This window comes from Trachemys scripta, chromosome 4 (genome assembly GCF_013100865.1).
Source record: "Trachemys scripta elegans isolate TJP31775 chromosome 4, CAS_Tse_1.0, whole genome shotgun sequence".
Lineage (NCBI taxonomy): Eukaryota > Metazoa > Chordata > Testudines > Emydidae > Trachemys > Trachemys scripta.
In genome coordinates this window covers 59,160,645-59,176,004 of record NC_048301.1, presented here as the reverse complement: position 1 = coordinate 59,176,004, position 15,360 = coordinate 59,160,645, and the positions used below count along the sequence as shown (strand labels likewise).

Here is a 15,360-nt window from a genome sequence, read left to right as displayed (position 1 = left end):
TGAGAATTGGAATTGGAGTCAAGGACCCATATGCCCTGGAGGGACTGCTATTGATAGGACACCAGTGGAAACAGGGAATGTGAGGAGTAGGCAGTGCTCAGGGTTTAATACAGTTCCACTCGTTCAACTTAATGTGCATTCATCTGCGCTCTGTGCTAATGAAACAGTACCTTCCTTCAAGGAGGTTCTGTCCACCAGCGGCCTAACTCAGCTCCCTGGCTCCAGCCAGCCTTTGTTCTCTGAGCAAGAGCCAGAATACAAATTTTATTAATATGATGTTAAAAAAAAAAGTGAACAGAGTTTGAGCATAGAAGTTTCTGGTTATCAGGGATAAACGTATAGATTATCGAGGGTGCAAAATTTGGTTTAAGATCAGGTGGCATAAGGAATACATAATCTGCAATATCCCCGACTGGGGGTAAAAGGTTGATGGGTCAAAGTACAGGCATTGAGATATGAGGGTATGAAGTTCATAGAGTGGCTATGTTCGGGTGTGGAGTATAATGAGTGGATATAATGAGGAGGATGGATTGACCCTCATTTGGTGAGATTTAATGTTCAGGGAGTTTATGGTTCCAGTTCATATGATCCAACGGAGAAGGTCATTTGGTCCCTTTCTCGTAGTGGGAGAACGAGGTCACTCTGGCTCACGCCTCCTGGTACTGTTGGTGGTCGGTGATGTGCTCGATGTAGATGTCCCTGGACCATCGGATGGTGTCTGAGACCATGAAGCGCCGCATGAGCTGTGCGTAGCGTCGACCGATCCCGCAGGTCCGCAGCACATGCTGCTACTCTCCTTCCCTAGCCAGTTCTCAACTAAGCCAGATTCAGCCCTTTTAGCTCCTCCCTCCAGCCTTGACACCTACTGCAGGCATAACAGGGCAGGGCTGATTGCACCCATGGCCTGTCATTAACCCAATGTGTGGTTTCTACACCCCATCACATTTTTCTTTTGTTTCTCCTTGATGTGTAAAGAAAGCAGGGAAGGCTGGTTGCTTTGTCTTTGTTGTTCATGAGGTGGGGGGAAGCATGTTTGTGTTTTGTAGAAATATCAGGCATGTTAAGTCTGGCCTTCCCTAGTTGTACCAGAAGACTCATTGGAGATCAGAGAGATGTGAACTTTCTCAGCCTTGACCTGAAGGGACCGGAATGTTGAATCTGTAACAAAGATATTTTTTCTCTCAAGTTTTTGAATTGAATAAGTATGAACCGAAACAAGGAACACAGAGTTTAAGTAGTCCACATAAATACGTCCCCTCAGTTAACTAGGCTTCACTGGCACGGTTATCGCCAATGTCACAATCTTATCAGTTCTCCAGAAATCATAGAGTTTCCCAGGAAAAAAAGAGTAGACAAGATCTACATTTCTAATGTGCAATACATAGAAATAAAACCCACTGAAATAAACAAAACCAGACAATCTTTCAGCCCTTTTGGGTTCAAATCTATTTTCTTTATTTCCTTTGCATGTCTTTCCTTTTTGAATATTTATTCCCTTTGCTTGTTTTATCTGCAGCCCTGGCAGAAATGGACAAACCCCAGGTCTAAGGACTGTGTTTTAAAAACTAGAAACCACTCACCCACACATGTATGCATGTTACTGCTGTGCACTGAGGAGCTGGATTGCTATCATTATTGTAATAGCTGAACTGATAATTGTTGAATGAGGTGACAGTACTATTTCAACTACTGGAGAATGTGAGCATCGTGGAATTGGTTGCTAATTGCTTAAATGGTTTCTAGACTGTAAAGAAACCCTTATTTTAGACCCAGAAGTGAATGTAGATGGTGTGTCATAATTGGTTATTGTTGTAAATCTCTAGTTGGTATTTCTACCAGTAGATGGTGCAATTGAGCATTGTCCATTGATAAAACTACACCAAAGGGGGAGCTGTCATTTTAAGAGGTGTGCTGGAGGTTGCTCTTGAGCAAAACACTGAGTGGAGTTTAGTGCAGTCTCAGTTGTGGATGTTCCAGTCTGGGCATGTGTGATACAGTAAAACAGCAGAGAGCTTGCTCTGGAAAATATTCTAAACTGGGCAGAACTTAGATTAATGAAAATATTTTTTAACAAAACTAGGCCTGCTCTTGAAGGAGCAGGTCTTTTCCAACTCTAATTCCTACGATTCCACGAGTCAGTGGATAACTGGGGCAAGGCATTCTGGATTTTCTTTAAAAATCCTTTGACGATTTTCTGGCTCATGGGTCTACACAAACTCACCAAGCTCTGAGGAACACATTATCAATACCACCAGGGCCCAATTCTTCATCACATTAAGGCTCTTGTGCCCCATTGGGACTGGCTGAACTGGTCACCGGTGACTCCTCCCAGCATCAGAGGCTTCCCCAGACAATGCAGAGTCAGGCAGGCCCCTGCAGGGCTGGGAAAAGGGGAAGTACAAAGACAGCTTAATGTCACCTTCATTCACTACTTCCATTTCTGGGCCAAGTGTAGCTGAGCCGGAACAGAGAGTCTAGCCCCTAGTTTAGATTCACTATGGAATGCTTGTTACCGTCTGGTGATAAAAAGTGGTTGTACAGGAAGTGGAAGCCAGGCATGCTGAGGGATTGGAGTCAGGAAAGGAGGAGAGGTTAAAGTAAGAAGCTGTTAAGGAGCTTCACAGAATGGAACAGAAAAAGGGTGGAGAATTTCAAGCAAGGCTGTGTGTATAGACCCTGCACTGGTGATGAAGGGCTTAAAGAGCTGCTATGGGCAAGGCTGGCCCCATCCATCTACACTCATCGATCATGTCAAGGGTGGAATAAGGATTTAAAAACAGGCTGTTTCCAGCAGTTTGTGGTCAGCTCTGGGAGAGAGCAGATGGTAGCTCTACTACAGCTCCCAAAGGAGATTCCTGGAAGCCTTCAAGGGAGGTGCCCTCAGGAAGGCTATTTACCATCCATCCCTGTGTTTATAATTAGACAATGTCCCTGCTGTGGTGGCTGGTTTGGGACAAGTTTGGCAAACCTTGAGGCAAGCTGTTTAGGTGGTTGATGCTGCTTCCCTCTACCTTTCAGGGTTAGACAATCTGAGGACAGGCCCAAGGGACTAGGGGAGTGGGAGCCAAAAGCCCCATCCACCCCCAAAAAAGACTATCTAATGTAATTTGTGTCACAGAGACTCTAACTTAGGCAGATGGGGGATGCCCTGAGGACTTTTAAGTGCCCATCCAGTAGGAGGTGCCCCTCAACAGCCTGAGAACTGTCACAGTGTGTTAGCATAAGGAAGAGTTGATAAAGGAGAACTAATGTGTCTATATGTCGGAAATAGAAAGGCTTATATAGTTAGAAGTCAGTATAATAAAGATTTACGCTCCCTTCAGTTAGTCTTTTTTGCATGAGCTAGAGAGAGAGGAAATTGTGGCTCTGTAACTTGCTGTCAAATTTGGTACAGGGTCAGGGCTTGTCTACACAATCTGCATTAATCTGCATTAAGTCAAGTTAATTTGGTTTGAAAAAGCTTGCATACACACAAGGCAATCCATCACAGTGCACTAACTGTATTTATCACAAACTCTGGAGTCCTCTTGCAAAGTGGACTAAATTTGCTGTAAATCAAATTAGTTTGATTTACTGTGTGCACAATGTTGCTGTGCACCACTTTGGCATGCCTCCAATGGCTATCCCACACTGCTTTGCAGGCAGTCATAACTGACCTGTCTGTTTACCTATGTGCCCTCCCCCACAGTGGTATCAAGTTGCTAGGTCATCCCCTCCTCTATTTAAAAGCTGTGCGGGTCCAGATTTTGCCCATTTGTTCAGGGATTTCAGTGTATCAGCACTGCTACAATATTGCTGCGATAGTACTCCAGAAGCCCCAAAACATGCCTCGTGCAGCCACGTGAAGCTGTGCATCACCATCTGGGTGAAGCATTGGTGCAGGAAGCTCTTGTGGCCAGCCATGGGAATAAAGATCTCTTTGTGGACATTGGAAAGCAGACATCCAAGTGAAGTCATGACCAGGACACCAAATAACGCTGGATAAAAAGCAAGCAGCTCAGGAGGACCTATATTAAAACCAGGGATAAGAGGAAAAATTCAGGAGGGGACAAGTAACCTGTCCATTTTTTGAGGAACTGGACTGGATTTTGCACCACTACACAACCACCTAGCCCTGGAAGACTGTGGAACCAACTGCCTGCTCATTGGAGGATGAGCATGAGGAAACCAGCAAGAAGCTGTCCCCTGAGAGCCAAGATCTCTTTGGGACTCAGGCCCCTGACGCTGGCCAGGTAGAAAGCCAACCTAATTCCTGCCCGGCAACAACGGAGCCCGAGCCCCAGCCAGAAACCCAGGCCAGGATCCAAGAGTCAGATTCCCTGGAGGGAACTTTGGCAGGTAAGTACCTATCTTTAAATTAATTATTATTGTGCTGTACTGCCATGCTGGCTTCTGGTATGGGTGTCCCATGGCCTCAGCCATTTTAGGCAGATAAGAGCTAGGAGGCTTTCTGAGTCTCCAGCCCCCACCTCCCTCGGCCCATGCTATCTACTCATGCCCCCCTTCCCCATACACATTTCCAAGTTGGCAACTGCTCCGCCTGGGTGATAGGCCTCTGTCACATGCTAGAGCTCTGACCATGGACTGTTTTCAGGCCCATGCCACAGAAGGCAAATGCCCACCTACCTTTCTCCTCTCTTCATCTCTCCTGCCTAACAAACCCCTTTCCTCTCCGCAGCCTCTGTTTGCCATCTAGGGTGACCAGATGTCCTGATATTATAGGGACAGTCCCAATATTTAGGGCCTTTTTCTTATATAGGCCCCTATTACTCCCCACTTCCTGTCCCGATTTTTCACATTTGCTATCTGGTCATCCTATTGCCATCTCAAAAAGGCAGCTGGCAGCATGGTGGAGCCACAGCCTCCATCCCACCTCGCCCCCCTGCTGCGGCAGATTCAAATAACGAAAACATTCATTTGTGCAAAATTCAACAGTTTATGGAGACAGCAGTTACAGGAAAAGACATTATCAGAGGGGTAGCCGTGTTAGTCTGAATCTGTAAAAAGCAACAGAAGGTCCTGTGGCACCTTTGAGACTTGCATCTGAAGAAGTGAGGTTCTTACCCATGAAAGCTTATGCTCCTAGTACATCTGTTAGTCTCAAAGGTGCCACAGGACCCTCTGTTGCTTTTTAGAAAAAGACATTGGGTTAGTATTCTCAGTGGACATGAGGTACACATGGACATTGCAAGTAGGATGACCAGACAGCAAATGTGAAAAATCGGGACAGAAGGGTGGGGAGTAATAGGAGCCTATATAAGAAAAAGACCCAAAAATCAGGACTGTCCCTATAAAATTGGGACATCTAGTCACCCTAATTGCAGGCCAATAAAGGAACAAAAAGTTACTGCCCTGTAATAAGCATTCAAACAGGAAAAGAAGTGACAATCATTGCCAAACCCTATCTATTTTGCGCTGTGCTTTCTCCATGTCTGTAGAGGAGATAAAGCAGAATCTAAGACACAGACATTTCTCCATTTTTGTCTGGACGTTATGGCAGATAGCCACATGGTGATGCCCCCCCAGTATAGCTCGCAGCTCCCTTCCATTCCTGCAGCACTCCTGGGGGGACCATCTTGGTGAATAATGTCACAGCATATCTTGCTGGTCTGCCCTTTGCCTTTATGAATAAAGCCATGCTCTGCTTCCTAGTCACCTGCCTCAGTGTAACAGCATCGAGAGTTAGGACAGCCTAGAAGGGGTTACTACCCAGCTCTCCCCAGTATGCGCCCCTTAGTCCCTTCGACACCATATAAGCACCTCCAACACACAACAAAACTGCAAAGCCAAACCAGGAACGTAATTCCCCCTCCTTCTTCTCTTTCCCTCCCTCCTCCCCAGCCTCCAGGGCACCATGGCAAAACCAAACAGCATGTGCTGCACAGACAAAAACCCCAGTGTGCACACCACTTACTAACTCTGAGATTCTCCCAAGACTGGGAAGAATTTCAGGGAGGTAGAGTCACAAATGCATATTAAAATGCTATCATAGCCTATCTGAAATATGAACAATAACTGACTGTGTTTTTTCATACTCCCACAGCCGCAACAGCCAGACCCTCAAGGACAGGGCCTCTATCAACAACCGAATGGCTGGCCAGCCTGAGGGGATGAAAATGGAAACCTCAGGATTCAATGTTTGCAGACCTCATCACAGACTTGTCTCCCCGCCCCCGCCAAAAAAAAAATCAAAATAGCGGAGAGGTGAAGGCAGTATTGTCGGATGGAGAGGGAAAAAGACAGGGAGCTCTCCCAAGAGAATGTGGCATGGCCAAGGAGAGCATGGCGGTTGCCAGGGAAAGCATCGCTGTGACCAAAGAGAGCATGGAAAGAGACAGGAAGATGTAGAGGCAACTCATGGATGCAATACTAAGCCAAAATGCTCTGCCGCAAAGCATGCTGTTGGTAGGGCAGCAGGCCCTGCCGTCCTATCAGCCAGGACCCAGCAATGTTCTTCAGACCTTGGGCAATAAAGGCTACTGAAAACACGAGCAACTCCTCCCTGCTGTACCCCCACAGCAGTACTCCCAGGTGCCACTCCCTTCACAGAGCCAACCTCTGGGCACAGGGAACAGTTGCACCTGGGAGCCCAGCTCTTTTGAGCTTTCCAACACCACATGTAACTTCAAGCCACACCACTCAACCCCAGAAATACCCACAAACAAGAAGGCGCAGAGTCAAGGTGTAAAGTCACCAGTGACTTGAAACCCATTCCCCCCCATACTTTTCTTCTGCGCTGTTGTACTTTCAGTTGTGGCTTCACTGTTGTTTTAATTAAAGGTTTCTTTACCATTGTTAGTTAATATATTCTTTTTAAAATGTATTGTTTCATACTAAAAATTGTTTTTTATTGGTTCAGTTGAAACTCTTTACATAATTGCTGTTTAATAACAAAATGATAAAAATTCATTCCTAATGAGTCATCACTGCATTAAACACAGAAAACCCTTAAAAGTGAAATAAATCATAGGGTTTCACAAAAATATGTGGGCAGAGACACATGGTAAAATAAGCATTACCACAGTGTTCCACTGCCACCACCCAGAAACCAGAGTGTCCAGTTCACATTCCATCCCCGCCTCACCCCCCCATAGGTTAACACTGGATGGACAGCTGCACATTTTCAGGCCTGAGACTCCCAATAGGAACAATAGGCTTCCCTGGCAATATTGTCCTGGCTGTTTCCATTTTCTGTGGGATGCGTTGCTGGCTGCTTGAACTTCTGAGCATGCGTCTGCCCCTTAGTCTCCCACCCATCATTTGGGCTTTTTCCCTTACTCTCACAAATATTGTGCAGAATGCAGCTATAATAGTTGGAATGGAGTTTTTTTCTGCTGCTTGCAACCTATTCCATAAACAGCACCACCTTCCTTTCTAACAGCCAAATGCACACTCCACTATCATTGTGCAACTGCTGAGTCAGTAGCTAAAAATGTCCTTCCTTCTGCTTAACCAGCCTGTGAATGGCTTCATTAACCAGGGAAGCAGAAGATAAGCTGGGTCTCCACACCCTTAATATCTGGAGTGATCATGGGGGCACACAGTCCTTTCTCCATGAATGTAACCAGAACTGAGTCCCAAAAGATCCTAGCATTGTGGGCCCTTCCAGGCTATCCTTCATTTATGTCCATAAACTTGTCACAGTTGTCAACCAGCCCCTGGAGCACCATGAAGAAATATCCCTTTCTGTTTATAAATTCTGCACCTTGGTGGGGGGAAGGGGCAAATTATAGGCACATGCCGGATACAGTTTGGGAACCCCTTGCTTGCAAAACCATCAATAATCTCCTGTTAAGCTTTTTAATCCAGTGCCACAGTACCTTTTCCATGGCATGACACATCTGCATGACAATAGGCCCAACAGTTGATGCCCCTACACCAGATTGGTTGGCTACAACCAGTAGCATGCAGGGCCAACTTCCAGATGACAATGGTGACCCACTTCTCCATGGACGTGAGGGTACTGCATGTTAGTACACTGCAGCTGCAGCTCCAGGATCAGTTCAGCGCAGATCTCAAGAAAGGTTGCTTTCCTCAGCCTGAAATTCTCTCGCCACTGCTGGTCATCTGAGGTCTGCAGAACAATCCTTTCCTACTGATCCATGCTGGTTTCCTGAGCCCAGAAATGGTCCTGCACGGTGTGTAGCTGATCCAGGGGTCAGTCCCCTAGCATCCACCACCTGGTGAACTCCTCTTTTTCCTCAACCCGCTTCCTCCACTGCTGAATCTCCTCCTGCTGCCAGAGGAGTGGCTGCTGCCATCACATCACCTGCTTGCATGGGTGTAGTTTGGAGGGGCAGGAGGGCATTGCCCCCCCAAACTGCAAGCCTAGGGCAGGTGTGGAATTTTTCCACCTCCCCCATGTGCGGCCCCATTGGCCTAACTGGAGCTGCTCCTCTCCAAATATAGGAGTCAAACTACGCCTATATCTATTTGGTGGTGCGATGGGTGAAGTCCAAAGCTGAATTCAAGCAGTCTCTGTGTATTTGCGGTTGCCAATATAGCAACGCAGACCATTGTTGGATCCATGCTTGCCAACAGCAATGCAAAAATGGTGCTAGCCTGCCCAAAAAGGAAGTACAGGGTGGTGACAGTGCAAACATGGAATTAAAAAAAAATTGGAATCTACCTAGCTTTCCAAAATTCATAATGCAAAAACTCCCAGGATGCACACTGCTCAGCAGCAAAGCAAAGGAGCCTGGGATACCCTCCAAGAATGCCATGCCTGTAGCACACAGCAAGCCGACACTGTGTGTATGCTCAATTTGAATTGAAAGATGGAACCGGGCGATCTGTGTACACACTCTTGGTGTGGCTTCCGCACTGCATGTAACCTCATGCACAGCAAAAAGCTTCAGGTTAAATCTCCCATGTAGACAAACCCTTAATGTTTCTCCAAAAGTGCTGAACGCAATTTTTTTTCAATGAGTAAGTCAGCCTTATGCAGCTGCTAGAGCCCATTGCTGTCTGGGTCAAAATGTTAGCAAGGAAAATACATTGCATGGTTAGAGAAAGGTGCTATTTGGCAATAGCAGGGACAGTATGGTAGTGCCACAACCCTAACTTCCTTCCCTGGCCAGTACAGTCCCAGACTGTCACACTCAGCTCTTGTCTTCCCCCATGTGTATCTCACTGCCACCCAGCAACGGAGAGCTCCAACTGACACAGGAGCTGTGGGAAGCAGCGTTGATGATTCAGTAGGCAGAGTGCTTTGCTGTGGATGTGGACCAGTACTCCTGCATGGAACTATGGGGGGACCTGACTGCTGAAGGTGCAGACTTAGGGATGTTGGATCAGACTCTGTGCTGTGTATCCCTGGAGCTACAGCACAAATGACCCTAACTTTCAGTAGCAGCCCAGAGCCACTGATGGGCAGTCCATAGGCACTGATGGCCAGTCACTTCCTTCCTTCCTTTCCCACCCTCAGTCACTTCCCAACATGCCTATGCACCAGCTGCTGTGTGGCCAACCAACAGCCATCTATGCCAGCCATGCACTGCCCCTTCACTGGGGTGTTCCTCAAGAACTGGTTAAGCACCTCAGCCACCAGAAAGGGGCCTCAACAGAGCCCAGAATCAGACCCAAGACATAAAATTGACCTCTTGGCCATTCATGTTCATTAAAGATCTCCTGACACTTTTTATAAGAGCAGGTGTGTTAACTCAGGTGTCTTAGCCGAATCCCACTTTGGAGAATTAGATTCTGCCTTCTGAAAGCACTGTTGCTGTTTCACAAAGACATAAGATTCACTTCCATACTTTAACTGCTATGTAGAGTTGCTGTGTGCTGTTGTCAGCTGCCACATTTTGCTTTAGAGATGGCTGCATTTCAGCCCTTGCTGAGGTGAAGGTCCTTGTGAACAGTTTGCAAACTGTTCTGGGGATTCTTTGGGATGAAAGCGTCTATCAAAATGTCAGCAATTATTAAGGTAGTTCTCTGTGTAAACACAAGCATTTGACCAGTATCAGAGGGGTAGCCATGTTAGTCTGTATCCACAAAAACAACGGGGAGTCCGGTGGCACCTCAAAGACTAACAGATTTATTTGGGCATAAGCTTTCGTGGGTAAAAACCCACTTCTTCAGATGCATGGAGTGGAAATTACAGATACACTCATAAATATACTGCAACATGAAGAGAAGGGAGTTATCTTACAAGTGGAGAACCAGTGTTGACAAGGCCAATTCAGTCAGGGTGGATGTGGTCCACTCCCAATAATTGAGGAGGAGGTGTCAATACCAAGAGAGGGAAAATTGCTTTTGTAGTGAGCCAGCCACTCCCAGTCCCTATTCAACCCAGGTTAATGGTGTTAAGTTTGCAAATGAATTGTAGCTCTGCAGTTTCTCTTTGAAATCTGTTTTTGAAGTATTTTTGTTGAAGGACGGCTACTTTTAAATCTGTTATTGAGTGTCCAGGGAGATTTAAGTGTTCTCCTACTGGCTTTTGTATGTTACCATTCCTGATGTCAGATTTGTGTCCATTTATTCTTTTACATAATGACTGTCCGGTTTGGCCAATCTACATGGCAGAGGGGCATTGCTGGCACATGATGGCATATATCAGTTTAGTAGATGTGCAGGTGAATGAGCCCCTGATGGTGTGGCTGATGTGGTTGGGTCCTCTGATGGTGTTGCTACAGTAGATTTGGGGACAGAGTAGATAAGGGGGTTTGTTACAGGGATTGGTTCCTAGGTTAGTGTTTCTGTGGTGTGGTGTGTAGTTGCTGGTGAGTATTTGCTTCAGGTTGGGGGGCTGTCTGTAAGCGAGGACTGGCCTGTCTCCCAAGTTCTGTTTCTCTCATTCAGTCATCTCAGTGGCTTCAGCCAGATGGCTCGCAGGGCACCCTTGGCTTCCAGCCTCCTTTCCCCCAACAGTGTCTTGTGCAACCCCCCGCAGATCCCTCGATTTGCTCTCCTGCTTCATAAGGCCTCATTTCACAGGCACCATCCTTCCTGCTGCGGGCTGCAGGGGATTCCCTTTATCATCCATAAGGCTTGCCGCTGGGCAATATGAGGCAATCCTTCCCCCAAAGCACTGTCACTAAGTCATTCTGCCGGCTCCACTCTGGTCTGGGCTCTGAGCCAAGATAGTTATGATGACTCTGCACAGACTATGAGCCTGGTCCAAAGCCCATTGAAATCAATGGTAGTCTTTCCATTGATTTCAATGGGTTTTGGACCACGGTCCAGGTGAGCATAAGACAATAACACACTCTGGCCTAATTGTGCCTGTGTCTTTGTGATGCAGTGAACCATTCAGCAACATGTGTGTGAGGAAGTTGTTGGAGAGGAATAGGATGTTAATGCTGGGGCTTCTCCATCAAAGGACGCAAGTACCTTTTGGCTGTGACCTGTCATGTGGAGATATTGTGGACACCAAAATAATCCCCTGATGGTGTTTCTTTCTCTTGTTAGCCTGCAAGGACTTCAGACAGGGCAAGATCATTCAGAGGGTGAGAGAGAGGATAGGCTGGCTATGCTAAAGGAGAGCAAAGCAGGACCAGGACAAGAAGCTGAAATAATATTTTCAGCATAGGCAAACAAGAATGGGGATGGGAGGAGATCTTCTAAGTATCCACATGAGGGTGTCTGTAATGGAAGAGTTGGGTCAGAGCACAAATGCACTCTATCCATCCACCTGCTACTGCCAATATGTGAGCTGGGAAATGGCAAACCTTTTCCATCATTATCGCAATGCTTCTGACCATTTCTCCATGTCTCCCAGGAAGGTCACTTTGAGGATGCTAATAAACTAAAACAACTATTCCCATCAAGGGAAAATGTGATCAGGAAAGATTCGTGCCTTCACTCTCTCCTATCTCTTCTATCTTCTTAGTAGCTTATCTTAAGAGGCGGTCAAATTATTCATTGCCAAGAATATGCCTAACAAATGTAGGCCTTTTGCTGCTTGCAAATCATTTAGGAACCAATCCTGATTTCAGCAAATGTATTAGTTATTTATGATCTATTCGCTGGATTGTTTGGATGAACAGTTTTCACCCTGTGGGTTTCTCGAGAACCATTCATCTTAGCTGTTTCCTATTCGTTATTCATGCTGTATGCTTGGTCACATACGCCACATGGTATTGTCTCTAGTACCTGATTAGATGAGTGAAACATTTAAACAGGAAAATATCAAAAAGCAAATAGACAATAAGGTGCCTCTGATACAAATTTTCAGATGAAGGGTCGTTCATGCTAGAATTGATGACAGTCAGGATCCAAGAACATTTTCATGAATACCTGCCAGGCTGCCAGCCATCCAAATAGCCATGCAAACCAAAAAACATGACCACCGTGAACAGCCATGGAGTGAAGTCAGGCTGTTTGTTTGCAAATCCATTTTTCACTGTTCGTCACGGTTTACACTTTCCCATGTGGGGTTCTGGCATCAGCGAGTTAAAGGAAGTCATCGGGGGTGGGGGGGTGGGGGGAAGGGGAGTGTTTCTTTTAAAAAAGAGAGTGAGATTGAGAGGAGGACACAGGCTCTCAAATACCCTGTCTGTGCTTGGTATATTAGGCAGCCCGTGCTCTTGGCTGGGAGCCCAGACGAGGCTTTTGTAATCAAAACATGATCTTGTATGCTGTGCAACCAGTGCTGAGAAAGGCCGTCTGATGGCTCTCCTCTTTTAGCTCTGCTTTGGAATCCACCAGGCTTCACCGCCGAGGTCCAAAATGCAGCGATCTGTGAGTGCTGCCTTTGTTGTTACTGGAAGGGGAGTGGGAGGGGGATTCATTTCTCTTTTAAAAATGCCAAGAAGTGACTTGCGCTCACTCTCTTTTTGTTGTTGTTGTTTTGGGGGGTTGTTTGTTGCCAACAGCTGTGTATCTAAAATGATCTGAGATGCGTGGGAGGGAGGGGAGTGGATTTCATATGCCGGATTTCATGTACTGATCACTGGGGCAGTTTGCAGTCGCTGGCTCAGGATGATGTTCTTATCCAGAAGGGTGGGGGCATTGGGAGGAAAAAACCCATAAAGCCAGGTCATGCTGGACGTTACTCATCCTAGTACTGGGAGTCAGGGGGCTTTCAGCTACAGCTGTCAGATCAGAGGCAGAGAATATTTCTTAGAGAGCTTGTGCACTGGATTTCAAAGAGAAATGCTAGTTTAGGGGCCTGTCCCTCTCTCCCTTTCCCTTCCCCCACCTTTTCTCTCTCTCTCACCCTCACTCCCTTCTGAGCTCTCTCACTTCAGAAACAGCTGATTGTGAAAGTCTACAGGGAAAGATGCACATAGAAAGATGATTACTGAGACAAGAGGTGCTCTCAGGCACTGATGAGTTGCATAATAGGGTGCATGTGTTAGGAGTGGGGGGATAGAATGCGACATTGCCATGTAACTGAAGCACATTGCCTCTTGCTTCCCTCGCCTCCTTTTGTTACATTTTCATTTTTAATAGAAAGAGGTCTTTCTCTACAGTGCTCACTCTCTGTCTCAAGAGGCATCAGGCTCTGCTTTCTGATTCATAGCACACTGCACACTTGTTCTGCCAAACCCATTTATAACTCCCTGCTGTAGTCACTGTGACATACGGGTGCCTTGGTTCCCCGGAAGAGCTTTATGCCGGGTAGGTGAAGTGTAGCCACTTTTCATCCTAAGTGGCAGCGCAGCTGGCATTCTTCCCAGCAGCTCAGGAATGGGCACATACCCTTGTTATTGACTGGCTCAGAGCAGCAGCTAGTAAGAAAACGCTGACCATGCTTGGACGTACAATCAGTGCTCCCCAGAGAATCAATGTCAGGGCTCAAAATGCTGCTTTGCGTTTCTGTGCACAAGTTGTTTTTGTTCGGTTGCTATGTTTTTCTGAGTGGGGCGGGTGTGGATTTCCCTTTGCTTCCCCAAGTATTTTGATGAAACTGAGCACCCCTCCCCATCACCCAAAAATAGGTTGAATAGCAGCAAAACTTCTCTAGCAGGGACATCTATCAGACTGGAATAATCTCCCTAGGAAAATGGTAGAAGCCCCGTTGCTAGATTCATTTCAAACTGGACAAACACTGACAAATATACAATAGGGAACAATCTTGCACAACCAGGAGAGGAACTAGATGACCTAACAGGTCTTTTGCAGTTCTGATTTGCCTTCTAAAAAAATCTGGGTTTGCAATGGCTTTCCTGGAATGCAGCTCTGCCGTTCTCCATTTACATGAATTTAAAAGTTAAAGGTGTATATTTCAAGGAACACAATACACTGATCCCACCCTGAAAAAGGCAACACGCCCACCACTCTGCAAATACATAACCTGCCAACTCAACACACTCAAAACAGAGTCTGTTTAGGGCGATCCTAAATTCAGATTAAACCAGTCTTGCAAATTGTCATAAAATGTACCTTCCTAGGTGCAAAATCTGCTCATCTGCCACTAGATGATTGATGATAATGAAGAAAGAATATTTCACTCACCTGCAAAAATAAAAACAATAAAAAATGGCCCATTAGGAAAATTTTGCGGGACTGGCTTGCAAATTGTAGGTCTTTATGAAGGACTGTTACAGCATCATTCAAAAAGTATGACTCTGTTACTGATGGAATTCATGTTCAATCATGACACAAATGAAAATATGTTGAAACAGAATGGGAGGTGCATTTTAGCAAATCAGTTTAGTTATCTTTTCCCTCACTGGTTTCTGAACACATTCGCTCCTGTTCCTTGATCCCATCGCATCTTACAGTCTAGGTCCTGATCATGCAATGTGCTATATGCAGTGGATCTCTGTGCCCACAGGGGAGCCCATTAATGTCAATGAGGCTCTTCTTGGGGCCAGGGGGTCTGCCTGCATGGAGCTCATTGCAGGATCAGGGCCAAACACAACTCAGTCAGTACTAGGATGGGAGACCCCCAAGGAACACTTACGTGCTGCAGGAAGTGGTACTGGTGACCTAGTTGGCACCCTTCCCCACTGTGATGTTAAAAAAACTGTGGTCCTGGCCACCTCTAGTGACTAACGATCTCATGGCACTTTTTTTTAAGAGCAGTGATATTAAATTCTGAGCAAATTTTAGTTTGGTAATTATTATTACTTGTTGTTTTGTATCCTCACTGTATTTAGGCTCCGTAGTACTAAGTGCTGCACAAACACAAAACAAAAAGACAGTCGCTGCCCCAGAGAGCTTACAACCCAAATATGCTATTTGATCTGATCTATCATGGTGCTTATATGGTGCCCTTCTCCTTGGTATCTGAATACCTCTCCAAATTATATGTACATAGAATGATTTAATTCTCTCTGCTTACCTAAGGTTCTTCCTGCACTTCCAAATGGGCCTGGTGTTCCTCTTCACTTTTGTGATGCTTTAGGGGGCTCACCCAGACCAGTAAGGGGTTGTGTCACTGCCTGCCCAGTAAGCCTGGGTGCTTCT

At 46.1% G+C, this 15,360-nt stretch overlaps 1 protein-coding gene and 2 long non-coding RNA genes across 4 annotated transcripts in view; 2 read left to right on the top strand and 1 right to left on the bottom strand.

The window, feature by feature from the left end:
- Window positions 1-757: 757 nt before the first annotated feature.
- On the bottom strand, window positions 758-15,322 carry LOC117876722. Its single transcript, XR_004645531.1, has 3 exons — window positions 15,236-15,322; window positions 2,222-2,381; window positions 758-1,158 (listed from the first exon to the last, which is right to left on the bottom strand). It is a non-coding gene; the product is annotated as an uncharacterized LOC117876722 (long non-coding RNA).
- On the top strand, window positions 3,750-6,858 carry LOC117876721. Its single transcript, XR_004645530.1, has 2 exons — window positions 3,750-4,338; window positions 6,044-6,858. It is a non-coding gene; the product is annotated as an uncharacterized LOC117876721 (long non-coding RNA).
- The window catches only part of CCDC9B (coiled-coil domain containing 9B), a 110,519-nt gene continuing 107,624 nt past the window's right edge, over window positions 12,466-15,360 (top strand). For both annotated transcript variants that reach the window (XM_034769029.1, XM_034769030.1), the window contains exon 1: window positions 12,466-12,684. In XM_034769029.1, coding sequence (XP_034624920.1) covers window positions 12,673-12,684 — 12 coding nt within the window. In that variant the 5' untranslated portion in view covers window positions 12,466-12,672. The remainder of the gene's footprint in view (window positions 12,685-15,360) is intronic.